Source organism: Notothenia rossii (assembly GCF_949606895.1).
Source record: "Notothenia rossii genome assembly, chromosome: 7".
NCBI lineage: Eukaryota > Metazoa > Chordata > Actinopteri > Perciformes > Nototheniidae > Notothenia > Notothenia rossii.
This window is the reverse complement of record NC_136905.1, coordinates 67,103,109-67,130,056: the sequence shown is the minus strand read 5'-3', so window position 1 is coordinate 67,130,056 and position 26,948 is coordinate 67,103,109. Positions and strand designations below refer to the sequence as shown.

The 26,948-nt window shown below is 42.5% G+C and overlaps 2 protein-coding genes across 7 annotated transcripts; one reads left to right on the top strand and one right to left on the bottom strand.

The window, feature by feature from the left end:
- Positions 1-1,604: 1,604 nt before the first annotated feature.
- Positions 1,605-17,582, bottom strand: ccdc9b (coiled-coil domain containing 9B). 3 transcript variants are annotated; one of them, XM_079641534.1, is made up of 14 exons: positions 17,398-17,582; positions 14,673-14,780; positions 14,476-14,580; positions 14,207-14,365; positions 13,621-13,770; positions 10,665-10,721; positions 8,756-8,934; positions 6,955-6,998; positions 6,777-6,815; positions 6,298-6,394; positions 5,010-5,043; positions 4,328-4,919; positions 4,158-4,240; positions 1,605-3,843 (listed from the first exon to the last, which is right to left on the bottom strand). In XM_079641534.1, the coding sequence occupies exons 1-14, from the start codon at positions 17,407-17,409 to the stop codon at positions 3,817-3,819; spliced, it is 1,686 nt and encodes a 561-aa protein (XP_079497660.1). In that variant the 5' UTR covers positions 17,410-17,582; the 3' UTR covers positions 1,605-3,816. The 3 variants fall into 3 exon arrangements, with proteins under 3 accessions (XP_079497660.1, XP_079497661.1, XP_079497662.1); XM_079641535.1 differs by having other exon boundaries at positions 14,207-14,362; XM_079641536.1 differs by lacking the exon at positions 17,398-17,582 and adding an exon at positions 16,853-17,304.
- Positions 17,583-17,760: 178 nt separating this feature from the next.
- On the top strand, positions 17,761-26,415 carry LOC307013919 (uncharacterized protein). 4 transcript variants are annotated; one of them, XM_079641539.1, is made up of 5 exons: positions 25,460-25,612; positions 25,698-25,748; positions 25,872-25,882; positions 25,968-26,015; positions 26,113-26,415. In XM_079641539.1, the coding sequence occupies exons 1-5, from the start codon at positions 25,475-25,477 to the stop codon at positions 26,336-26,338; spliced, it is 474 nt and encodes a 157-aa protein (XP_079497665.1). In that variant the 5' UTR covers positions 25,460-25,474; the 3' UTR covers positions 26,339-26,415. The 4 variants fall into 4 exon arrangements, 3 of the variants coding, with proteins under 3 accessions (XP_079497664.1, XP_079497663.1, XP_079497665.1); XM_079641538.1 differs by lacking the exon at positions 25,460-25,612 and adding an exon at positions 17,761-20,972 and having other exon boundaries at positions 25,698-25,882; XM_079641537.1 differs by lacking the exon at positions 25,460-25,612 and adding an exon at positions 17,761-21,037 and having other exon boundaries at positions 25,698-25,882.
- The last annotated feature ends 533 nt before the right edge of the window (positions 26,416-26,948 follow it).

Sequence of the window (26,948 nt, the reverse complement as noted above, 5' to 3'; positions counted from 1 at the left end):
GCTATCTGCACAAACTATGTCATATGAAAAGCTGAGAGTCCACAGATTCTATTGGTATAAATGTCATCCCTGTGCGATCAAAACTCACTGTTCTGTATTATAAATAAAATAACATTGTACCTTGCAAATCAATAGCGGGTACATTTTACCCATTGGCGGTTTTAGGTATACAGCGACCTCTGGCGGTTCTAGTGTTTTTAAAGATTCAAAAATGAATTTGCTTATTCATGCTTGATTATTCGCTTCATTGTCTCTAAAGCTAAGACAATATATGTTGTTCATTAAGTTCATAAAAAACCCACGTGATTGATTTTCCGTTGGCCCGGATGCAGTGACTTCCTGGAGTCTTGCCATCACCATGATGTTGACTATACTATTGTGAGCATTGTACTTATATCTAATTTGTTCTGCACTGTAGCACAACAGACTCTTTTAGTTATGTGTTAATGAAGAATACACTTCTGATTATGAATAATACATCTAATACTTGCTCATTCGTGGAACGTCACTTTGGAAACAAATGGTCTGACACTTAAAAATGCAAGGCGGTTTGCTGGCCGTAGCTTCAAATTTGCCAGACATGTTTGGTTCCAATCTTATTATTATTTTCTAACTTGTTTGGTAGCGTTTTTTCTTTCCTGTATTGCTTTAAACTACCTTAAAAATAATTCTGCATTCAAAGGTTAAAATTAACCTCAATGTAGCCTGACTTAGCTACAGTAGTACGAAAGCTACTGTCAGTGAGGACTTTCTCCAATCCATAAATGTGACACCTAGCATCAAAAAAGACCTGTGATTGCACACAAAAAAGGATCCTATGAAATCTACAATGACAGGTCTCAGCACCATCTTGTTTAAAGCTGTTTTAGTCCACCAATCTAGCTCTTTTTTTCTACCTTAGGAAGGCAAGTTTAGGTAGACTGCAGATGAAATAATCCTACACTGCACTTCCACCCTCTAACAGCCTACGGGACTAATTTCCATAATATCAACACCCCCACTGTAGCACTGTACCATTGCGCCAGACCCTTTAAACCTTGGGTAGCCTAGCACCAAAGTGTTCCAGGAGTGTTATCGATTAAAACCATGTTTTTTTACATCATTTGGGAGATCAAGAAACCTTTAGGCTTGTATCAAATATAATATCTAAAGAAAACAAGGTTTCATTTTCAAGGAGTATGAGGCTGCTTTAGTAACTGCACAGGAGGTCACATATGCCCTAGAGCCTGAGTGGCAGCAGAAGGCCACTATGGAGATAGCCTTGGGAGAGGATAATTAAAACAGTTGCACCTATGGGAGGTCCCACCTGTAGGGCTGAGAGGGAGCCGTTTCCAACCCGACAGCCCTGCGGAGAATTCATCAGAAATTAATCAAATCCAGCATGAAGGCTGTTGATGCCAAAATGTGCTCTACATTTACAACACTTCTGCCCTCCTTTCTCTCTGAACATCAGCACAGCCTTATATTTTATTTATTTGTAGGACTTTACAACTAGAGAAAGGTTTGCATACATATTATTTGTGTTGTTTATCGCAGGGGAAACTGTCAAATGGGGTGGAAGGTAAAAGAGGGTTGAACATGCAAAAAAACAATGCCAGTCATGATTTGAGAGTTTGAAAAACAGAAAAAATCATGATCTTTATTTATGATCTGTATGCCTCCTTCCAAATGGATTTAGGGTAAATTAAGCTATGCTGCACACAGATTTAAATAAGTAGGAATCACATACACACTTATAAACAGGCACTCACACAAACACATTTTCCTTCCTTCCTTCCTTATGAGAGTATGGGAAAACATGGAGGACAGCAGTGGAGGTGACAGTGCAGATGTATAATAACTAAATGCTAATCAAGCACAAATGCACAGCTGCTCTATGGTTGTAGGTTCTACATTTAATTTCACTCAATTGAATCCCACAGGGAAGTTTAAATATTGCAGAGGTAATCTGTATTATCTGTTTTGCAAACAAATGTTTCCTTTACCCTCCATTCAAATTCCATATATAATATAGAATAAGGCCACAACTCAAAAACAGCACACATTCTTTCTTGATGTCTAGAATTTCGGAATTGTTTCTTAGTTTTTCCAGTGTGCTAGATTTCTGATGATTTATATTTTATGTAACTACAGCTGAAGCTGACAGGGCCCCACGGAGTAGGCCACTATGTTCACTACTTACGGTTACATAACTGTTTTTGTATTATTGCCTGGCGGAAGCCAAACACCTTATTTGAGGACAGAGTTCTTGTGAGGCCTGTTATTATATATAGTTTTCACTTGAAACCAAAAACAATGTAAGAATGGCAATAAATAAAACAAATCCATACATTTCACAGAGGGAAAAAAACAGCTACTGAAATGTACATAGAGTAGACATTGTTTCACAACATATTTAGCTGTGTAAAATCATTCTAATTAACATTCTTTTGTCCAAATGGAAAGGCAAATAAATAAAATCAATGCTGATGTTTAGTACAGTGTTTAACACTACTGCATGTTATGGTACACACAATTACGCTACACCTTCAATATTTGAAGAAGCAAATATGCAAGGCACAACAAATGGCTAAATTCTTGAAGCTTCATCAGCTTTTCAAAAATATAAGTTGTCTTTCATGATTATAAAAGCGCTCACAATACAAAACAATGCCAAAAGGGAATTGCAGCTGAATCCCAGTGTTTTGACTGTGGACTAAAGGCTGAAAGTCTGTGGGTCCCACAGGGGCCAAAAGCCTCTACAGAGAAAAAGGCTGGAGGCTGTTATGCACTGGGTCGCTTAACACTGCTTGTTTTAAAACAGCAGGAGCAAGCTTCAAATAACATAATGTTCTAGTTCCCAAATTAGTTTTTGATTCACAAAAGGTTCACTTTCATTATCCTGCAGTCCGTTGTTTAAATAAGTAATTTTACAGACAATTACAATTCCATGTTAAGAAGACACATAAGAGTCTGAGGAAGACCAGATGATTGGGATTCAGCTGTAAAACTATGTGTTAAAGGGCACGTTTGAGACTTCAATTCTGCTTGTTTTATCCAATTTGATAAACTTCCTCTAGAGCCACAGAAAACGTTTACATTTTACAAGATGAGTAACGCTCACCAAGAAGCGTAAACAGAGCTTGATGTGTCCTTGATTAAGTACCCCTTAAAACTGTTAAGAACAACCAAATGGAGTTATATTTTAGAAACCTAAGCATATGGCAGTGGCCAAAAAGTCTCAAATGTGCCATTTAACAAGGAAGGATTTGATTTTTGATTGGTGAAAGGCCATAGACTGATGCAGGAAGTAGTAAATAAACACTATCTGTGGGTAGAAATACAGGCTCTACTGTATGTCAGTCGCTACTGTATCATTATATAACATAGACTTTAATTTACTTATTGAAAAATACCTCTAAGGCAGAATCAGGCACTAGATAATTAGACTGTGGCTGAAGTTTTTATTCAAGAGCTATATCTAAGTGTTACTGATTAGCTTACCTCCTGATATGTACCTTGACATTTTCATACAAATGTAAACATTCAATGATATTGCACTCAGGCAGCGTACTGACATGCTGAATATTGTGTCAGTACACATGCTTTTAATACTCATAGTGCTTGGATGTAAAAAAATATTCGAGCAGGAAAATGTTGAACATTCCTTCATCCAAATTTGAGACGATTTGAAAACCATAGCAGAATTAAACCATGGTGCTCTGTGTAAGCCATAATCAGGGCATCTCAAATGAGCTACCTGAAGCAAAATTCAAATGCAAAGTGGCAAAGTCTGTGTTGCTGTGACTTGGTTTCAGTATTTACATCCCGAAAATGTCAAACAATCTTCCCATGCTCTCTTGCCTGCAACAAAAAGAGAACAGCATACATAAAGGTATTAGTTCAACTGGATGTGCAATAATCAAGTTACGTATTTCCTTTCTAAATGAATGAATATGGCATTTAGAAATGGTTTTATATATTGTCAAGCTGTTTCAGTGGTGGATGGGATGAAGACGCATTCTCTCATGAGACTTTTTCACATTAGAGAAGTACTAAAACCAAAATTGCCTCTCTCTTCTCATCCATTAAAAGCATGGTACATTTGCACTTTCTTCCCGAAGTCCATTTATACATTTATTGATTCTCTCTTCCCTCTTCCCGTCACGCACACTGACCTTGTCGCTGCTGGTGGAGTGTGTTGGGTGTGTTTCTCCCGACTCCAGACTCAGGACAGACAGGCCGGAGTCTATTAGTTCTTCTTTTAAAGAAAAATCAACATTAGCTTAGTTATATATCACCCAGGTGCACTGTTAGAAAATGCATAGCCAAGGATGTTTCTGCGTACCTGTGTTTGTGTTGCTGATGTTGCACTTGGCAAGCTCTATAGATTGGACAGAGTTCTCCTGTCGAGAGGCACTGTCTTTTTCTGCGGAGATGGAGCTGGGAGCTGTACTGGGGCCACTGTCTTTTTCACCACATTTGATTTCAGAAGCCTGCTGCTGGGCAATAGGAGGAGCTGACGAGACATCTTCCTGATCCACGTCCTGCTTTGCACTTTCAAGAGGCCGCTGTGGCCCCTGCACTTGATGTTGTTGTTTTTTAGGTGAGGAATCTTTCAAGGAGCTTGCACCTTTTGATTCTGAGCAGGCAGAGTCCTGAGAGCCTGTGGTTTGATTTGTGTGAGACCCCTGGATGAGTTCCTTTGAGAAGCGTACTTTCTTTTCCGAACCCTGAGGGGACGACATATCCGCCATGTCATCTGGGGGGGTGTCCTCTGTGACTGCAGTGGTGGATCCACTCACTTCCTCAGATGTTCTCAGTGAATCTGGGCTCTGTGACGGTTCCATTTTCAAGCCCACATCTTTCTGATCCTCTACATCAGCGTCCTTGAGGGCGTCAAGTTCCTCCAAGAATTCCTCTAACGTTGTGTCAGCAGACTGGAGGATGAGATTTGAGCAGCAAATACATTTTTACACCTTTATTAACAGTTATGAACCAAGTCATGTTTACACTTGCCCATGTCTCACCTGTAGGTCCTCTCCGTCTTCATTTGCCTGCCATCTAAAGGAGAAAGGAATTTGATAAAGAGACAGTAAAGGACCAAAACAGTGGAGATAGATAGCTGCCAGTAGTTTAGCTAAAGCTAGCTTTAGTCTCAGCTGTTGAAGCCTCAGTGGCCTATGACTAAACTGCAATCTACTGCCAGCTGTGACAGCAGCACAGCCTGATAACAAGAATATGTTAGGACACACCTGAATGCTCATGATCCTTTCCTATTTATTTTCACTGAGACACGAAGAAAGGAAATAATCGGTCCCATTACACGTTTACATAAAAAGGTTATAATATGGCTTTGAATTATTTCCCAGGTTTCACACTGGTACAATCCAAAGTGGAATAACAACCAACTTTCTCCTATGGCTTGTTGGCCCTGCTCAGAAGAAGGGTTTGCCTTGTAAAACAGGACTAAAACATGTTTTATTTTCAACCACGGAAATTAGGGCTGCTCGATTATGGCAAAAATCATAATCTCGATTATTTGGGTCAATAATTGTAATTGCGATTATTAAATGCGATTATTCTTTGACTTTGAAAACATCCATTTTTTGGAGAGAAAAAAATGTGAATAGTATGTTTTTAACAGTTGATTACCCTGAACTTTAAGTATAATTCAACTGAAAAACAAACAAAAAAACATTATAAAAAAAAAAGTAATTATAAAAAAATAATCGTTTTATTTAGATTACGTTGTTTTCGTAATCGTTGCAAGCCATAATCGTAATCGCGATTAAAATACGATTAATTGAGCAGCCCTAACGAAAATGTACCCAACGGTTAGTACAAGTACAGCTTAAACGCAAAAGTAAAACCTGGGTTTACAATGTGTGTGTGTGAAAAGGGAACTCAATTTTCCCTGAGTCAACTGTTAGCCCTGGGCTGTGCAGTGCCGAAAGCCGTAATAAGTGTCTCACTTCTTGGTTTGTGACCTTTTGGCCTTTTAAGATGATGGGCGATACTTGTGCAGCAACACACCCTGAAAGCCTCCTCACTCAACCCATCAAAGTAGCTGCTTTCACAGCAGAGGAAAGCTGGAGGAGAAATACATGAATGCAGTGATATACCAATGAGGCATTCTGGGCTATTTAATCAGCTGCCACAACTTCTAAATGTAGCCTCATGACATCAAGAAGAATTTGTACAATAGGGCACAGGCCGGGAAAACAACAACGTGCCTTCCCCCATTCGCTTCATGTATTTCATTAGTCATTGCATGTTTTCATGAACATCAGTGTTGTGTGTGCTGTTTGTACTGACCTCCTCGCTCTTCCTGTCAGACGCTCTATGCCTTTTGCTTTGCTGCTTATCACTTGCACGTTTTTAGCTCCCTTGTCTTTCCCCCGCTTCTCGTGACCTAGGACAGAAAGACACAGTGAATGAAGCTCACAATAAAAGGGCATTTTACATAAAAAGCAATTTCTCTTTTCTGCTGAGACAAGAGTCTATGAAATAGTTTAATCTTCGTCTGGTGTTATACATCTTTTAATATGATTGTTGAGCACTGTCTCTATATTATCTGCCTATTTCAAGCTAATATTGGACCAGTTTAATGAACCCCTTGTGAATTTTATCCCACACCAGTATCTGGTTTCAACGTAAATGCCAAAATATAGCTGCAAGATACTCTCAGAATACTGGTTCACTGAGGCTTCAGAAAATAACACAAAATATTAAAGTTTTGTACATCTTATGATGATTTCAAGGCTCTAAACATGATTAAGTGTGGGAAACCGCACCTGCCCTGGACTGTCCTCTCCCTCTAGCATTTCGTCCACCTGGAAGATGAACATGGATTAAATATAAGAAAAAATAAGAAAACAGGACCAATATAACGAAACACATGATGTTATCTTCATAGTGTGTGGGGAAAGGTCTTATAACACGTTTTCAGTATTGCCTGTGTGAATGTCTCACCTCTGCTGGAAGGCCCCCAGTCAGGGATGGATTTGTCTGAAAACCTAAAAGAGGAGGTTTCCGTTAAACCAATGGAGTCCAGGTGACATAACAGCCAATCCATCCCACCAGCAGCCTCTTCTGACATTGAAGTGTCATTATTATACATTATGAGAATTGTAGGTGTTGCAGGATCAGTGAGAGGTTTTTACTCCATGAGTAACACCCTTGTATTTTACAAGCAGTGAAGCCATTTATATTGTTGAATAAAAAACACATTTCCTCTTCTATTCTTACTCCAGTGCCTTGTTACGGCCTCGCCAAATAAGGCAAGGTATTCCATCCCTTATCCTGAACTAAAAATAGCCGTTCCTCCCTTGTCTCTTTACATTTCGAAGCTTCCTTAAACAGCACATTATTCTCTCTGTAACTCTGTGTACAACAGCTTGTTTTGTTTGAAATCTAACAAACACTTGACAGGAATGTGCTGCATTTCTTTCCTCCAGTCAGTTTAGGTTGCTAATGTGCGTTTTCAAAAACTGTTCACAAAATGAGAACGCACAAATAGTTAGGCTAACATATTATTACCAAATAGAATATATCATGATTCAATTTGCCTGATTATTTAGTGACACAATAATTTAGAAACATCCTGTGACTTCATGAGATTTAGTCTGGTGGTCCTTTGGGAGGATATGTAGTTTCCGAGAACCTCGTCTAATGGATTCCTCCACTGACTAATATAGAAAGAAACAGGAACTTCTTCAAGGTCAAATTGTTTGTTATTTACATCTGCACTGAAAGTGAATGAAGCTTTTCAGCAGCTTCAGAAGAAAAACAAGATTGAAACACAATTTGATTGCACTCCAAAATAAGATAATTTGTACCCAATTGCAGCGTATTTTTTTAATTCGCTAATTAATAAAGTAATAGTAAGCCTTTTTTGGGGAAATGTGCCTATTTATTTTCCTGCAGAGACTTGAGAATAGAACTATAAAAGATTGATACCTAACCACACTCATGTTTGTCTGTTAACACAGTAACATTGTTAGCGTAGTTTAGCTTAGCATCATGCGAGAAGTAGGGGAATTAACTAGCATGGCATTTGTCTGAACAAAGCCATGCGAAGAAAAACGAAGAAAAAAAACCTAGTCTACAAGTTTAAATGTTTTAAATGAAACGGCGCAATAAAAAAATATATACTCCCAGAATTCATTTTTGTAAAACCATAAATTGTCATTTTTACATTTCTGCATTACTGTACAGATTGAAACAACTGAATATAAAATATAACATTGGGAGCTTTGGAGGTATTTGGTAGAAATATTTGTGACCTTTGAATAGTGCAATGCAAGCAGTTTACAGTACTCATCCTGCTAGCAATATTTATGCTAAGCTAAGCTAGATGTTTGAATATAAACATGAGAGGCATCAATCTTTGCATTATGTTCCAGCAAAAAATGAATATGCGAATTTCCCAAAAAGTTAACTAGCCCCTTTTTTAATACACGATAGCAGAGTTAAAGGAAATCATAAATAATCATCTTTTTTATAAAAAAAGTGTTTATCTAAGGGATTGATTCCCAATTCCTAACAGAACAAATAACAACGTCTCAACTACCAACTGCTCAAAGACTATTTGAAAGATGAGTGTGAATTTGAAGCTCCAGCTGATTCAAATGTTCCAAAAAATATTCTTGGAACTGAATTACCCATCATAGAAATATAAGGAGCCAATGAAATATCACACGGTAGCGAAACTGTAGGAAATCTGAGACATTTTCAGATGAAGAGCCTGGGGAAAGCTGAGACTGAGTCTTACATGTAATCAGTCTTGTCCAGGTCCCACGCCCGTCTCCACTGGCCCTTGGAGTTTTTGTGGCGTGCCACTCGCTCCTTGTCGATCTGCTCGCGCTCTCTCTTCCATCGCGCATACCCCTCCTGCTCCTCCTTCGACGTGGGGATGTTAAGGTCAGTGCTGGCCTGCAGGCTCTCAGGCTCCTTAGCAGACACAAAGCAGTTTAGTTGTGTTAAATGCATAACACATGCACACTGAATGTGGATTAATATCATATTACTCAACACTTGGGAGTAATGAAGCCCTGGCATTGAAACGCAATGGAATTAAACACCTGCACCACTCTGAGTGCCTTGATATAATACATCAGAAGCATCAATCTCCTCACTAATCAGAGAAATGAAGCCTGGCTGGTCATAAACAAGAACAGCTTCAAACAGATCAGTTTGGAACCAATATTGTATTTGAATTGTTTTCATGCATTCCACATTACTGTTAACGCGCATAGCTGAGTCACTGTAATGCTGGTGATGGCCTTTTAGTGTCGGTACATTCCACTTAGCTCCCATTTGATAGAAAAAGCTTCTTGTTTGTGTACTGTGGCGACTGCAAAGCAACACAATCCCATTATTTCAGACAATATTCCAGGAAAAGTGCAATGTAGGCTACTGTAAATGTAATTAGGTCCCCCTCTTCCATTCCCCTCTTAACCTGTTTGTTGATTACTGCGATGAGAGCAGAAAGGATTGCTTGCTAATACTAAAGAGAGATCTGATGCAGGCTCTTTATCACATCAAAGGGGACAGAGGCTGTGTGCTCTTTTAACAAAGCCCTTGGCACTGCTGTACTCCGAGGGAAATCACGCAAAAGACGGGCGATCAGTGCTCATCAGTGTTTAGATTGTATTACAGCAGGAGGCAAATTATGTTGCTGTCTTGAGACATTAGAATCGTGTGTGTAAAATGGAAAACACTCTGCATTTCATAACACAAAGAGAAACAGCACAGTGGCTGGTAAGAAACCAAGACGCGTGATGTTTTCTTCTCAGGTGTGGACCAATCACAGCTAAGTAAACATGTTGTACAGTTATTGGCGTACTGTACTCATCCCTCTGCTTTCCATCGCCCTCTCCTCTGCTCCCCTCCCGGAGGACATCATGGGGCCACAGGGGAGGAAGCTTCTCGCATGTTCCAACAGGCCGTCTCCGGCTGACACAGTAGCCGCCCTGCTAATTAGCACTTGTCATTTTCTCGCTTACGTTGGGGGGCCGCGGCAGGTAGGCTGGACGTTGCACAGTGAGTGTGGATGGAGCTGATTTTAGGTAGATTGGTACATGCTAAATAATAATGCTCTTATTCTCAACTACTGAATGTCTTCCATTTAAAGCTGCTCTGGTTTAGGCCGGAGAGGTTTCTGGTACATTTGTTAAAGAAAGCAGCAAACAAAAGCAAAGCGCTGTCTGACCCTTACCCCTTACACAACACCTTGACAAAAACTCAGCTTTGTATTTTCTTTGAGCACTGACTCAGCTCGGGCTGCAGAGCAGGCAAGGTGCAGAGAGGCATGAACAGCATCACTTGTCATGCGGTGTGTTCGGCGGGCCTTTGAAGCCCACCTTCCCTGCCTCCCTGGTTCTCATGTTTGGCGCACAAACGATCTACGAGACAGCTGAGAAACTCCAGCGACGTTAACATGCGAGCCAGATGGGGATGAGCTCTAGAAATAGAGGTTGTGCGTGCCAACATTTCGTGTCTGTCTCCCTGTGAGGAACTGTGATGAGGAGGGTAAAGTGTGTATTTGCATTTCTTTGTCTTTTTGTGTGGAAACCCGGCAAATAATATCTCACATCCTAGGAAGGGTATGTGCTAGAGATCGTGACAATATGCTCGTTAATAGGCTTTGCTCTTTTATGTCGACGGAGGCATTGTGGTACCTGCTCTGAAAGCCTTTGATGCTCCTCAGCGTGCTTCTGCCCTTGTTTAACTTCATCCTGTCAGAGAGGAGAGACACAAAAGAATAAGGAAGTTGAACATAACAACAATAAAGGTGACACAGCAACCTGTCGCCAGCCAATTGAACATGGATGTAAAGAGTCACATTACTGCTGCAATAAACAGTAAAAGCACATCAGGCCAGAGCACAGACTCATCCATTAACCTAGATTAAGAGAGCTACACTGCCCCCATGTGGACTCATGGTGCTACATCATGACTTCTGTGTCCAGTTTTAAATGTCCTTTCTGCAATGAGGTCATCATAGCAGAGTGCAGGTGGATGCATTTCAGTGGTTTGGAAAATGAAACTCATCTCATTGCAGGTAGAGAGTTGTGTGAATTTTGATTGAAGTGTATTACTGACTGCTCCATTGAACACAGTGGATGAGTCATGTTGCCATTAACAGCAACACTTGTATGAACAATCGAGGAGGGGGATGACAATAAATGCTGGACAGCATGGTCTGGTGCACACACTGTGCTACCCACATCACCCAAATGCAGCCAGGCTTATGCACAAACACAAAAGAGTCCTGTCCACCTTGTTACTTCTTTCTACTCTCGCTCCTTCTTCCTCTCCCTCTCTGATCCTTTCCTGGCACTTCGCCAGGCCTGTCTCTTTGGCAGCATAATGAGCCTTTTCAGAGTGAGAAGGCAGTCGAATGTTAATTAGATCAAATCGGTCCTTTCAGGATGGTGGGAATGGGGAAACAATCGTGCCAGAGGAAGGCAGACCACTAAAGGTTCCAGAGAGGAGAAATGGAGGCTGGAAACAGCTATAGCGAGCTGCCAGGGGTCTCTCCCCTTCTCTCTCACCCCCCAGCTTGTTTTTCCTCACTTTTCCTATTCTGTGGTCTCTCTCTTATGAGTGTGAACTGACAGTCTAGTCACAGGGTACTTCCAGGCATTACAATCTGCTTGGGACACTGCCAAATACACCACACCCCGCACAGTTATTATTTATTTCCAGGGTGTACCCCAGACAGACAGACACACACACACACACACACACACACACACACACACACACACACACACACACACACACACACACACACACACACACACACACACACACACACACACACACACACACACAGACACACACAACCCCCCCACACACACACACACACACACACACACACACACACACACACACACACACACACACACACACACACACACACATACTCTCACACACACTTATTGGAAAAATATTTCAGAGGCGAGGCCAAACCAGATAAATGTGCAGCTCATCATGGATAACTTACACACAAATATGTTTCTAACACTTGCCAGATAGATCCATGACATGTTCTCTCCCCATCAACACCCTTTGGCAGCTCTTCCACCCCAGCTCTCATAAACCGAGTTAAATGATACCGGTTGTGTAAACAGTGCCCTCATGGAAACCAGGTTTCTGGGATTGACAGATCACTGGTGCACTGGCTACTGTTCAAGTGCTGATTCAGTCCACATGATAAATAAAAAAGGGACAGAACAAGAGAGCCAGAAATAAAGAAAAGAGAACAGCGTGTTTGGCCCATACAGTGCACATGAACTCAGACTGAGGCCAGTAGGTAGCCAATCAGAGGCAGATGTATTTATACACATATTCAGCCTCCACTAGCTTTGTGTCCGGAGACCCTTCCCGAGACAAGACTGTGTCTGTGTTTACATTGGTGATGTCTGTGCTGTGCAGCAACTCATTGATTGAGCAGCTTTGTGTGTCTCAGTCCATGGATTTATGTGTGTGTATATGTGTGTGTGTGTGTGTGTGTGTGTGTGTGTGTGTGTGTGTATGTGTGTGTGTGTGTGTGTGTGTGTGTGTGTGTGTGTGTGTGTGTGTGTGTGTGTGTGTGTGTGTGTGTGTGTGTGTGTGTGTGTGTGTGTGTGTGTGTGTGTGTGTGTGTGTGTGTGTGTCAGACTGAAGCAGAGCAGCTGTTCCTCGGTTTCTGCATACCCGGGGGGGGCCTAAGGTCAATGACAGTTTGGTATATCACAGCCCTACCAGGGACACTGCATGTGTACATGTGTCTCTGCCTATCTGCATTGTGCACAACATGTCACATGCGATCTGAGACCTACAGTATATAGTGAAGCTATTGATGTTAAACATGCCGTCTCTGATCTCATACTACAAAACAACAAGGAACTGTGTTGCAAGAGCTGGAGGGACTTACAGCCTGATCCATACGCCCAATGGCTAAATAAAAGCTGCTCATAGGGGAAGAAGAAGATAAAGAACCATCACACCTGATTAAAATCATTAGTTTTAACGATTAGATAATATTTCAATTTGTCATTCGATAGAAAAACAAACTGTTTTCAAGATAATCAGTAGTAAAGTTACTTTTTCTCCCAAAACGGCAGTAATGCTGTTTTCAGCCTCTTAAATTAGGATATTTTTTTTGCTTTTCTCTGTTTAATCATACTAAACGTAATATGTTTGGGTTTTGTATTGATAATACAAGACACATTTTCCCGGTTTTCTGACATTTTACAGACCGCATGATTCATCGATTCATCTACAAAATATCCTGTAGATAAAAATGATAAATAACGTAATTAGGATTAGGATTAGACTGCACAAAAGTAGTAGGCCTTGAAACTGATATGTAGGATCTACAGTGCATCTACTTAACATAAACTAACTATTAGCCCACTCCCCGTTAATCCCACACCAGTCCGTCACTGCTCCAGTCAACCTCCTGTCTACACACCATTGTGCTCCATCACTGCAGGGGTGTGGCCAGCCGATATGTCTGACATCTATGTAAAACACATCAGTGCAGCACGAGAGGAGGAACAAGGGGGGCTGAGAGAGTGGGGACACACTGGAGGGTGCATGGCGGGTTTAAAATGCTGGAGCGTATGATAACTGACTGATTCCCACCTGTGCTGCCGTGTCCCTCTTGGTCATGTGAGGTGGATGCTTCACCCTCCCCGACGACTCCACACGCCTCGTCTGTCCGTCATCTGCAGGGCTCTTTACGTCCGCAGAACCCGGCCTCTTCTCTGGCCTCTCACTCACCACCCTCTTACCCTAGAGAGACACACACTCTTATTAGGGTATCAGTACTGTAGCAATGGGCATGTGGACAAAGGATTGTGAAAGGGCTACCAAAATCCTACAATGTAATCAAGCATCTTCATTATTCAACAGGATAACAGTTGAATAATACATTCCCCCCCATTCCTAACATATTGTAAACATGTCTTTACTCATATAAAATGCAGTGTCACAGACGCTCACACACACACACTTATTGCCCCCCCCTCAATTCTAGCATCAGTTTTATTTAGTGCTAACTAGCAAATGTTAGCAGGCCAACAGGCTAAACTCATATAGTAAACATGATAAAGACTATTTAGCATTGTTATTGTGAGCATGTTAGCATGCAGAAGTTAGCATTTAGATTTTGTGGTTCAAAAGAGCTGTTAACTCCTAGTGGAAAACATTGGCACTGAGGTGTATTCACCTTTTTGCCAGCCATGGTGACCATTAGCTGCTTCCTTTGGCCCCGGCTGGGACCCTGCGGAGGGCCTTCTTCTCCCATGTTGGGCCCGGCCTCCTCCTGTCCTTTACCTGCTGGTGATCCACCGCTGAATGGCTTCTTCACCACAACCCGACTATCCTGCTTCATACCAAAGAAAAAAAATATTCTCAGTGTTTGTGGCATCTTGTTTTCACGACTAAATGAGACTGTGTGCACCAATAGCATCAGTCACATCATTATAACAAACTCACATTGGTGGTCTTGCTGATTGTGATGGTAAGGTCCTCAGCTTTGCCCTTTCGGCTCTGCAGCATAATTCCTTCCTCTTCTGCCCTTTTCCTGTCCTCTTCAACTTCCTAAATGAAAGTCAATGAAAACAATAGAATAATAAGGAAGCCTGCACGAGCTGCATTCAGAAGCCACTCTGCCTCCAGGCACTTGTCCTTACCTTGTGCCTCTTCATGAGCGCCTCATTCTTCCTGCGGAGAGCCTCGATCTTCCTGTCCAGCTCCAGGTCCCTCTCATGATCCCTCTTGGGCATCATGTCACTGGGGGCCTGGAAAAAATCCGATCATAAAAAATCATTGACACAATAAAAAAGTTAATTCACATTTCACTTTTTAACACATTTCAATTTTTCTCTATTGCCATATCACAGACCTTTTTGTAACTTTTAGCTTTTGGATATCATATCAGTTCTAGGGTAATAGTCCATAAGATTTGATTAAAGAAGCCAAGAAATACAGTGCTTGAGGGTTTTCAATACACCACTAAGGGTGCCGTGATAACAGACACAGCAAAAACACACCCGCACAACAACCACAGATGGAGCATTCATTACAGAGCTCGGTTACAGGGCGAGAATGCATATGCGGAGTGTCCTAAAAATCACAATGTGGTCAGCAGGGCAGGCCTACTCACACGACACGAGGCCCCATACTGATAATCTCTCTCATGGAGCAGCAACCAGGTGTGTGTTAACACTCCCCTTCATAAAGAACCCTCATTAACTTACTGTACCAGCTGCAACATGTGAGAGAGAGGTGCTGAGTTAAGAAATGTGCACTGATATTAAAGATAAGGATATTGTTACAGAATGATAACGTTGAGGCATTAACCATGTCCCAAGTCATTTCCTTTTGCCTGCAGCACATGAATTATATTGGTCTGTATATTCTTTGGGTCCTAAGGGTTTCTTTAACTGGCTACTAAAGAGGCACATGTCCGAGGAGATTGGTTTATGAGGGGCTCCTTTCTGCAGCATGAGGTTTAAGAATTACTATAGGATCATATTAATGACATGTCAGAGATGCAACAAAACGGCCAGAGATAACTAGAATTCTGCAACTCATTTTCATTATCAATTCATATGCTAATTATTTTCTAGATTATTTGTTGGGTTTATTCAAATATCTTCTCCAGTTTTTAAAATAAAGTTGTTTTATCAGTCCAAAACTCATAGATATTAAGTATGATATTATAGAAAACTGAGAAAATGCAGACAATCTTCTTGAAAGGGAAACATTATTCTAAGGTCTAATCAATTATAAAAACAGTTGGCGTTGCAGTTCTAACTGGCATCTGGCTGTAGCTTCAAACTTAACTTACAAACATAAGAGTGATCTGGATCTCATCTAATACTTGGCAAGAAAGTGCATATTCCAAAAGGTTGAACTAATTCTTTAAATTAGTACACCAGGTTGAAATGCCAGCACGAGGACTGATCACAATAATTCCTTACTTCATATAAATGTTGTTTCATAAATACATGCCCCAGGCAATGAGATGATACAGAGAAAAACATTTATCTTCAGAAGCAGATGGTTTATTTTGGCTCATCTCATAGTTTAAGCTTGGAAAATGCACAAAGACGTCAATTTTAGTAATAATTCCCTCCCGTTCTTGACAAAAAGTTATGTGATGGATTGGAACATGTTCAAAGTTCAAACCTTTTGAAAAGATGGAAAAAGAGTTATGAATTTGATTATTGTAAGCCAGCGACTAAGCGGTTGCATCTCTCCTCATATAGTAATAACGTTTTCATTCAGCAGACAACAACAGCACTGATAATACCCAATAAATGAAAACTATTGTTAAAATGTAGACTCAATTAAAACAAGTATTTCCCACTTCGAATGAATAATGGATCACTGACTGTTGTTAGCTAAAGCTGAGAAGAAGTGACAATAGAAACGTTTTGACTCGGGTTGTTGAAACTGTGAAAACTCATATTTCACTCGATGTATCCCATTCTCCACACTCTTGCAGGAATTATTTTCGAAGGGTCAGATCTTCTCGGTAGAGACAGGAAGTAGATGTGCCAAAACAAGTCAGTCTATCTCCACTGTTGCCCCCAGTGACGACGAAAAAGTCAAGGCAGCTTTGATGTGATGTTACACAGAATGATGACTCACAGCTAGTTAGCCCACGAAGACCAACACATTGGTACTGACAAGAAATTATTCAGTGCATTTTTCCAGCGTTGCCCTTGTTACGCCTACAAAGATTAGCTGACACTGAGATGTTGAATGTATTCGCACAGCCTTAAGTATAATAGCAAACTACACATCCTGAATGCAGTTTTGTGTCAAGCCTGGAAAGACAACGTGAGCAGAAGTTGGGACTCACTCAGAGAAGTGTCAGGCTGAAAAGTGGTTACCTCACAGCTTCTAGTTGTCAGGGTATCCAAACACAACACACCATGAGGACATACCACCAAGAATAGGCGCAAGGGAGAGTCCAGCTGCCCAATCTAAATCTCAGCGAGGCCAATGGCTATGAAGTAAACCCCGGCCTCCACAAACTGAAGTGGGGATACTCTGCAAGGGCACGGTACCCCTCTGGGTTCTGCCGGATAGTCTTGTGATTGTGCCGCAAACACACGCAACAACAAAATACACAGAGACGTTGTGGGTCTGCCAGCGGACAGCACCCATGCCCAGGACAGGCAGAGGGAGGGGGCCCTGCAGGGAGAACGCTGCCAAGGCTTACTCCATACCCAGCGTTCCTGCCAACTACAGGAGCTACAGCAGGGAGAGAAAGAGAAACGCTGCATGTAGCCACAGCTAAATCTGCGACAGAGGAAAAGGAATAGGGGGAACCTAACACCAGAGAGAGAGAGAGAGAGAGAGAGAGAGAGAGAGTGGGATGAGAAGGAGAGGGAAGGCACTCACAGGTCTTTCCATGTCAGCGCTGAGAGCTGGGCAGGGTCCAGACGAGAGGCAGCCGGGGCGGCAGAGAGGGCTGCCTGGAGTCGACGATCATGCCTCGATTACAATGAGCCAAGTTGGGCAAGCAGCCAAGACGTCTAACAAATGCTCAGAGCTCCCCTGTTTACGGATTGCACAGCACCCATCCGCTCGTGCTCCCTCTCCCACCCTCCCACCCTCCTGCACATATGCTCCCTCACTCCCTCTCGCCCTTTCTGAAGCACTTGCTCTTTTCCCTCCTCACTTATACTCAGCTCCAAGCATGCTAGTTAAATCCCGTCAGCCTCCTCCCCACATACACACTTTAGTGACAATATGAGTTTTGTTCTGTGTGTGTCATCATATGTTTGGCAGCCATAGCTAAATTATATTATCACTGTTTTTATAACAATTTGAGAGTGGTAATAGGGTCATCTTTTTGTTTATAAATTAAATATTTGTTCCATTGGAAGTGGAAGAGACCATTGGAATTGTCACACTCCTAGGGTTATGTCATGTTGGTCATTTTGTATGTTTGGGTTTTGCTGTCATGTTTTTCTCCTGAGTTATTGTCTGGTCCTTCTTCCTGTGTTTTTCCTCCCGTCGTTAGTTTCCCTGGTGTGTTTAGTTGTTTGATTGTGTTCACCTGTGGCCCTTGTGTTTCTCCTCCCCTGCCCGGCTGTTTCTCTTCTTGTGATTACCCCTCCCTGTATTTAGTCTCGTCTCCTCCTGTGTTCAGTGTTGGTGCTTCTTTTGTTCGTGACTTAGTTCACCGTAGAGTGTTTTGTTTGTTCCAGGTTTACTCAAGACCTTGAAATAAAGGTATTATCAAATGTTGTCTGCGTTTGGGTCCTACCTGCTTCACTCTGCGTATCAGAAAGCACCAACCAAGAAATGGGCCCAGCAGATCCGTTCGAGCTCGAGTTATTGAATTTTCCTTTTTTTTGGCTAATTGCTCGGATCGATGGAAGAGAGCACCCAGAGTTCAGCAGCGAGAGGCTGTGTTATCAGAGGCGTACCAGATGGCTAGAGAGAAACCAGGTTTGGTGAAGTTCTTACCTGGCTGGATTTCAAAGATCCTCCCGGTGTGTGATTGGCTGTTCAGCCGACGCCAGCTCCCAGAGTCCTGTCGGCGTACCGGCCGACTCCAGCACCTCGTCTCCTGTTGGCTCTCCAGCCGACTCCAGCCCCCCGTATTCTGTTGGCAAACCAACCTTCTCAAGTCCCCTCTCAAGCCACATCTCCAGTTCCCTCTCAAGTCTCCTCTCCAGTTCCTTCTCAAGTCTCCTCTTGAGCTACCTCTCGAGTCCCCTTTCAAGATCCCTCTCAAGTCATCTCTCAAGTCAACTCGCAAGTCTCCTCTCGAGTCTCCGTTCAAGTTCCCTCTCGAGATCCCTCTCAAGTCTCCTCTCAAGTCCCTGCTCAAGTCCCCTCTCCAGTCTCCTCTCAAGTTCCTACCCGAGTCCCCTCTCAAGTATCCTCTCGAGTTCCCTCTCGAGTCTCCTCTCGAGTCCCCTCTCGAGTCTCCTCTCGAGTCCCCTCCCGAGTCTCCTCTCGAGTTCCCTCTCGAGTCTCCTCTCAAGTCCCCTCTCGAGTATCCTCTCGAATCCCCTCTCGAGTCTCCTCTCGAGTCCCCGCTCAAGTTCCCTCTCAAGCCCTCTCTCGAGTTCCCTCTCAAGTTTCCTCTCAGGTCCCCTCTCGAATATCTTCTCGAGTCCCCTCTCAAGTCTCCTCTCAAGTCTCCTCTCAAGTTCCTACCCGAGTCCCCTCTCAAGTCTCCTCTCGAGTTCCCTCTCAAGTATCCTCTCGTGTTCCCTCTCAAGTCCCCTCTCAAGTCTCCGTTCAAGTTCCCTCTCAAGATCCCTCTCAAGTCATCTCTCAAGTCAATTCTCAAGTTCCCTCTCAAGTCTCCTCTCGAGTCCACTCTCAAGTCACCTCTCGAGTTCCCTCTCAAGCCCTCTCTCGAGTCTCCTCTCGAGTCCCTTCTCAAATCCCCTCTCAAGTTTCCGTTCAAGATCCCTCTTGAGTCATCTCTCAAGTCACCTCTCAAGTTTCCTCTCAAGTTCCCACTCAAGTCGCTACTCAAGTGCCGTTGGAGGTTCCGCTGGGGGTCCTGCCAACCCCATGTCCTGTACCGTTGGAGGTCCCGCAGACTGCTCTTCTGCCGAGGGTCCTGCCAACCCCATGTCCTGTGCCGTTGGAGGTTCCGCTGGGGGTCCTGCCAACTCTATGTCCTGTGCCGTTGGAGGTCCCACAGACTACTCTTCTGCCGGGGGTCCTGCCAACTCCATGCCTTGTCCCGTTGGAGGTCCCGCAGACTACTCTTCTGCCGGGGGTCCTGCCAACCCCATGTCCTGAGCCGTTGGAGGTCCCGCAGACTACTCTTCTGCCAGGGGGTCCTGCCAACTCCATGTCTTGTCCCGTTGGAGGTCCCGCAGACTGCTCTTCTGCCGGGGGTCCTGCCAACCCCATGTCCTGTGCCGTTGGAGGTCCCGCAGACTACTCTTCTGCCGGGGGTCCTGCCAACTCCATGTCTTGTCACGTTGGAGGTCCCGCAGACTACTCTTCTGCCGGGGGTCCTGCCAACCCTATGTCCCGTGCCGTTGGAGGCTCCGCCGACTGCTCTCCTGCCGGTGGTCCTGCCAGCCCGGTGTCCTCTTCCGTAGGGAATCTTGCCGACACCCGTCCCACCGGCTACGGATCCTGTCCGGTCGGCTCCTGCCCGGCCTCCGGAGCTGTCCGGTCTTCGCCCTCGAGCCCAGTCCCCTGAGATCGCCCGCTGTGGTCTTCGCCCCTCCTCGAACTCTGCCTTACCCCCGGGCCGTCCGCCCGAGACCCCCTCCTCGAACTCTGCCTTGCCCCCGGGCCGTCCGCCCGAGACCTCCTTTTTGAACTCTGCCTTGCCCCCAGGCCGTCCGCCCGAGACCCCCTCCTCGAAATCTGCCTTGCCCCAGGCCGTCCGCCCGAGTTCCCCTTTTTGAACTCTGCCTTGCCCCCGGGCCGTCCGCCCGAGACCCCATCCATGGTCTCTGCCTTACCCCCGGGCCGTCCGCCCGAGTTCCCCACCTTGTTCTCTGCCTTGCCCCCGGGCCGTCCGCCCGAGACCCGTCCTCCAGACCCCCTCCACCCACCCTGCTGGACTTTGTTTTTTGGGACGTCTGGGATCCGTCTCTTGAGGGGGGGGGTTCTGTCAAGTTGGTAATTTTGTATGTTTGGGTTTTGCTGTCATGTTTTTCTCCTGAGTTAATGTCTGGTCCTTCTTCCTGTGTTTTTTCTCCCGTTGTTAGTTTCCCTGGTGTGTCTAGTTGTTTGATTGTGTTCACCTGTGGCCCTTGTGTTTCTCCTCCCCTGCCCGGCTGTTTCTCGTCTTGTGATTACCCCTCCCTGTATTTAGTCTTGTCTCCTCCTGTGTTCAGTGTTGGTGCTTCTTTTGTTCGTGACTTAGTTCACCGTAGAGTGTTTTGTTTGTTCCAGGTTTACTCAAGACCTTGAAATAAAGGTATTATCAAATGTTGTCTGCGTTTGGATCCTACCTGCTTCACTCTGCGTGTCAGGAATAGGTACATAAGGCACACACATACAGGTTAGATGGCTTTGGATATACATTTGGTACTGATAATGAAAGGTAAATATAGGTTTTAGATTTCACTCTAATATGTAGTAAATATATTTTTGTTTGTGTTTAAACATTTATTGTATGGTTACTGTGTGCGTGCTTTCAGATATTTACCATTATGTTCTTGTGTCCTGACCAAGCGAGTTGGGGGAATATAGCAAAGTTTCTTCCTATGATGGGGCTCTTTCACATCTAAAGCGACACTATGTAAATCCAGACATTTTAAATGAGATGCGTGTGTTGTTAGGTCCCACTGTGGTTTCAACAGCTGCGCTCCAAGACCCCAGACTACATGTTTAGAGTACTAAAGAAGCTTCCTAAACAGTGGAGGTGGGGGGGTCGCCTACTGAATTTCCCACAATTCTTCGTGCACGGAATGCTGCCTTGCCAAAGCAGAGTTTTAGAGCTAATGAGATGCAGCCAACAGGCAGGCTGCCGGCTCGCAGACAAATGCCATAAGTGTCTCAAGAAAAGCAGCAGCAAAGACAGGGTTCTGCATTTTTTGGAATCTGTGGAAACAAACACATCTTTGAAAGTTGCCAGGCTGAGCTACATTTTTAGTCCACATAGCTTACATTCTACATGGATCAATCCTGCTAATTAACTAAAGCTCCTTAGTAAATATTTTTGCATAAAAGTATTTCAGCTATTTTTGAATGAATGTAACTATCATCTCGAAAAGAAAGTTTGTATACATGATTTGTTGCCCCCATGGTTGCCCCCCTTACATACTAATACATAGAAATTATTCTGCCAAGCCTTGAACCTAGGTTATTAGGTTTATGAACTGCCAGTGAGGGCAGCTGAAGGCGTAGTAGTAGTAACTAGTGAATGCAATTCCTGAAGAAATTGCTAGTGGGAATGCTTTATGCTGGAAAAGCTGACGCTGAATTGTTATTTTGAGATGTAATGCGTAAGAAGAAAGTGAAGAATTTAGATTGAAATGATACATGAACACTGGAGGCTTGAATGTGTGATAAGAGAAGAAAATAAAGTAATAAAGCTTGGAAAAGCAGCAGAATATTTGAACTGCAAACGATTGAACTAACTTGATGACGAATGATCTGTCGCCAGGGCAATGGTATTTGATGACACCCCATAATACGCTTAGATGTTTTGATGGCTGCATCGTTACCAAACCTGTGAAGTTTTGGGCCGTTTGGAGCATTTTCACTGAAGTTATGAGAAAACCGTGTTTCATAGAGAGCATTGTGTTGCCATGGCAACGGCATTTGAAGACATTTCAAAACTATCACGTAGATGTCTTCACAGCTGGACTGTTAGCACACGTGAAGTTTGAGCACTTTTTGACCATTTTCATAGGAGTTATAGCAATATCGTGTTTTACGGCGAGGGATGCGTTGCCATGGCAACAGCTTTTGAGATAAACTCACTAATGGCACATAGACATGTTGAGGACTGTCATCTGAAGTCTGGTGGTGTTTTGACCATTTTCATATCAGTTACGACAACATCGTGTTTTTTGGCGAGGGATGCGTTTCCATGGAAACGGCATATGATGACACCCCATAATTGAAATAGAGCTGTTGAGGGCCGGACCATTAACCATTATCTGAAGTCTGGTGCTGTTTTAGACCTTTTGCATAGGTATCACGACAACATCATGTTTTATGGCGAGGGATGCGTTTCCATGGCAACAGCCAATGGTGAGATCTCATATTTGGCGTAGAGCTGTTGAGGCATGGACCGATGATATACAAGCGAAGTTTGGGGGGCGATCGCACCGTGTCTATTGGAGTTACAGTGACATTTTGTTTTATGGCGAGGGATGCGTTTCCATTGAAACGGCATATGATGACACCCCCATAATTGACATGCTAGGTTTGGGAATTATGGCAGGTCTAAAAGAAAATATGAAGGCAAAATTAAATCTGTCCTCCACTCTAGCTGTGACATCACACACTCTGAAGAAGGCCTCTTTACCAAGGTCTGAACAATGTTCAATATCTCTAAAAGTACGAATCAGATTTAAAAGTTGTGTTACACGAATAATGTCAGACAGATGTGTAACATTTTAAAATTGGAATGAGGTTTCTGAGTGAAAGTATGAAGGAGCAGTTAGCAGTTGAAGTTGCATGAAGACTGTTCAAGTCTGAAGAGTTTCTCCATTGACTTCCATGTTAACAATGTGATGAATTATGGGAAGTATCTCTTGAATTATGAAAGTTATGAATAAGAAAAGTAATAGCCATCGATTACCGACCGAGCTGAACGTTTTGATGTTTGAACGGAGTTTCTGCGATGTGGAATGTGCGAGAAGACGAGGTGCAAAATAACCCGGCGGAATGATAAAGAATTTTGTGCGTAGCATAACAGATAGTTGGAATGGTATCTTTTATGCTCAATAAAGCTAACTTTGTACCTTCGATACACCGCCTCCGACTCCCGTCTCTCGGCACTACATTGGTGACCTCGACATACTGTAAGTCTCGCAGAAGTATCCGAGACTGAACCGAACGTTGCAATAAACGCCGTTTTTCTCAAACTGCCGGAGATGTTTGGAGACGTCTGCGGCTGTATCCTTCGCACGGACTGAGGCTCAGTTCGCCCTCCGCAGAATGGCCGAGGACGACGCTCACCATTTCCACATTGTTTCGGCACTGGAAGACAGCAAGCCTTCCGACCACATGGAGATGATACACGACCTGCTAGGTACGGAAGAACCCGACTTCTTGTTCATGGGACTGTTTCTTCGGGACATGCAGCCGCATGTCCAGACAGCGCTCCCTAACACGGCTAGTGTTGAGCTCCGCGTTTTAGCCGAAGAAGCTGACCGGTTCTTGATGTTACTGTTTTACCTTTACCAAACTATTAGACTCACTGTCTTCGCTTTCATTCATTTCTATTTGTTGCCAGTCTACCTCAAACACGCAACCAGACACATTCACTAAGTTGCAGCCACACCTAGCATAATGCTAATGGTTGCATTAACAGTTTATACACCTGCTAGGGGAATACTGCATCTTGATTGCCAAAGGGACGACCCAGCTTAAACTGTGACTTTAGCCTTTAATTCAATATGTGTTTTTAAAATTAAAATTAAAAAAATATATATATATTTCAAAATGATTATTTATAATAACGTGACATTTTTCAGGGGCGGACTGGCCACCTGTCGAATTTTCCCGCAGCGAGCTTCCCCCCGTTGAATTTCCACTAGCACAAGAGTTGTTATTCAGGCTTTATTTAATCCTGCCTATTTTCCATTTTGTATTGTTTCATAACTTTTATTTACAAATTGATTTGACAATGTTAAACAGATAATATTATTGCATATACATGAGGTATTAACAAACAATCAAGGTTGTGCATGTTCAGATAGATCAATACGACCATGAATTGTTCTGCAGACAGATAATCTCATGTTACAATGATTAGTTTGTTTACTGCGATACTCACCTGTAGGCCTCAGGTGAACTTTTAGGATCACCTCATATTACGTCTCTGACCTGTTTTTGTAATGACTGAAGACAGTTGTGTGTCACAGAATTCTGAACATGTGAACGATGTTGTCAGTTACCTTCATTACGCAGTACCTCCTCCTCACAGTTGAGAATAGTAGTTACTTTGAAAAACGATATATTACATGTAAAGCATAATATTAGTGTTTAAAATAAGATGCATTATTAGAGGAGAACTTCCCAATAGTATAAAACATTAAAATGTTACATACATAACAATGCATCAGTAATAATAATCCAACTATACACCCGAATGGCTCTGTGCACTTAATTTATTTGGATCGTTCACAACATTTAGCTGCTCATACAAGGATTTAAGGATAATTTATTATTATTGTGGATCACAGGTTTGCAAAATGAAATGAGGTTGTAGTTTGTTCATGACTCGAGAACAACATAAACAGTAATGCATTCCTGTTGTGCATTCTTTTAATTTACATTAGGAGGAATGTAAACCGCACAAATAGAAAAAAACTGTGAATTATCAGTAAAGAATCCGCATCTTAACATTGTGACAACAGGGAAATATTGTCCATCAACTATGATGTTTGAATGTTTAAGCACCAAGCATCAGTGATTGCTTTTATTAATAGAATGTATCCCTAAACTTCCACCACTGCTACTCAGCAAGGTATATAATGTAAAATGTTTTGTTGAGAGTTAGTCTTCATTTATGCTGCCACTGTACATCCTGCAAGGGTGCAGAACCTGTTTGAGGCGTGATTTGGTTTGCAGATACAAGACAAGGGATCCATTGTGACACACATTTTAAAACAACACAGACAGCAGGCAAATCTTTAAGAAGTCCCCTGAGCTCCATCATTAAATACATTTAAAAAACGGCTATACAAACATGAACATCCGGCCTGAAATGTTGACTTAGTTTCATCCCTGCTCCGACTCTCAGAGGGAGAAACACTGTCAGGTGATTTCCAGGCTGAGCCCAAACCTCACCTGTGATGGAATGATCCAACTGTCACATTTAACAACATGTGACCTGCGTGCAGCACTGACACACCCACAATCTTTATTTCATACGAAGCCTTATAAATGCCATCTGAACACACACATTACGCACAAATATTTTTTATTTCCACACCAGGTATGCATGGGAATAGCAGCATTGTTGCTTATTTGTAATAACTGCTGGGAAGCTTTATAATTTTCCAAATGTTTTGTTTCCCCAGGAAAAAACTTTCTGCTCCATTGCATTTACTGCAAAGACAAAATGTGTGATCGTAAGTCTCTTTAAGTAATTGGTAAATTTTTTATTCATTTGTAAGAATGCTTTGGAGTTGTTTTGTAATTAATAACATGTTTTTAACAAAAACATTTATTTGTTTTTTGTCTTTCCATCACAGGCGACAACAAGGTGAGTTTATTTTTCTTACAGTGCAATAGGCCTGTTACTAACGGCATGAAAACATTTGTACTTATGAAGTGTTTCCCTCATCTAGACCGAGAAGGAAGAGGGAAAAGAGGAAGGATGCAAAGGAGGTGAAAAGGTAAGACATTTTAGACTTAATGTGTGCTTTAAACTGGGCTGCCCCTCTTGCTGATTCAGTCATTTTAAAGTGCTTGTATCGACTTCCCATTAACCAGGGAGAAAAGGGACATGGAAGAGGAGGAGAACATGGAAGAGGAGGAGAACATGGAAGAGGAGGAGAACATGGAAAAGGAGGAGAACATGGAAGAGGAGGAGAAGAAAAAGGGAAAGGATGTTGTGGAAAAGGAGAAGAACAGAGAAAATGATGTGGAAAAAGCTATGAACATGGAAAAGGACATAAGAAATAAGAGCAGAATTCCTAAAACTTCCATTCTGCAATAATGCTTGTAAAGAATGAAATACATATTCAATAAATCAATTCAGAAAAAATATTTTTGCTGTTATTTACATAAGTGAAATGTTGGGGGAAGACTTCAATACTTTATATTCATGAGAAACATATGAAATTATCTCTGTCATTTGATAGTGGTAAACACACACATGGACAGGGTGGAGTTTCCCTGAGGAATATTATGATGTGGGTTTGTATTGGATGTTTGAGCTATGACAACATTATGAGAACCTCTGCGTAGAATAAGCACATTGAGAAGGCATTAAAATAATACAAGTCAGGATGACTACATAGAAACCAATCCATTTTAATACCGATATTAAATTGAAACATTATGATATGTACATAGACACAACAGAAAACACACTGTTATGTTTAAGTTAAATTAACCCTAATACTCATAGACAGAAATATAAGTTACTCTAGTAATAATTTTAAATCATTATGATGTCAGGTTGAAGCAAAAAGGCAGACAAATCCGTTTTACTGTTGGCGCCCTGGATTTGGTGAAAATTAATTTATGTTTAATTATATTATAACATGTCATTATACCTTTTTGGGAAATGTGAGTGTGCTCAGTAAATGTCCTTACGAAATGCC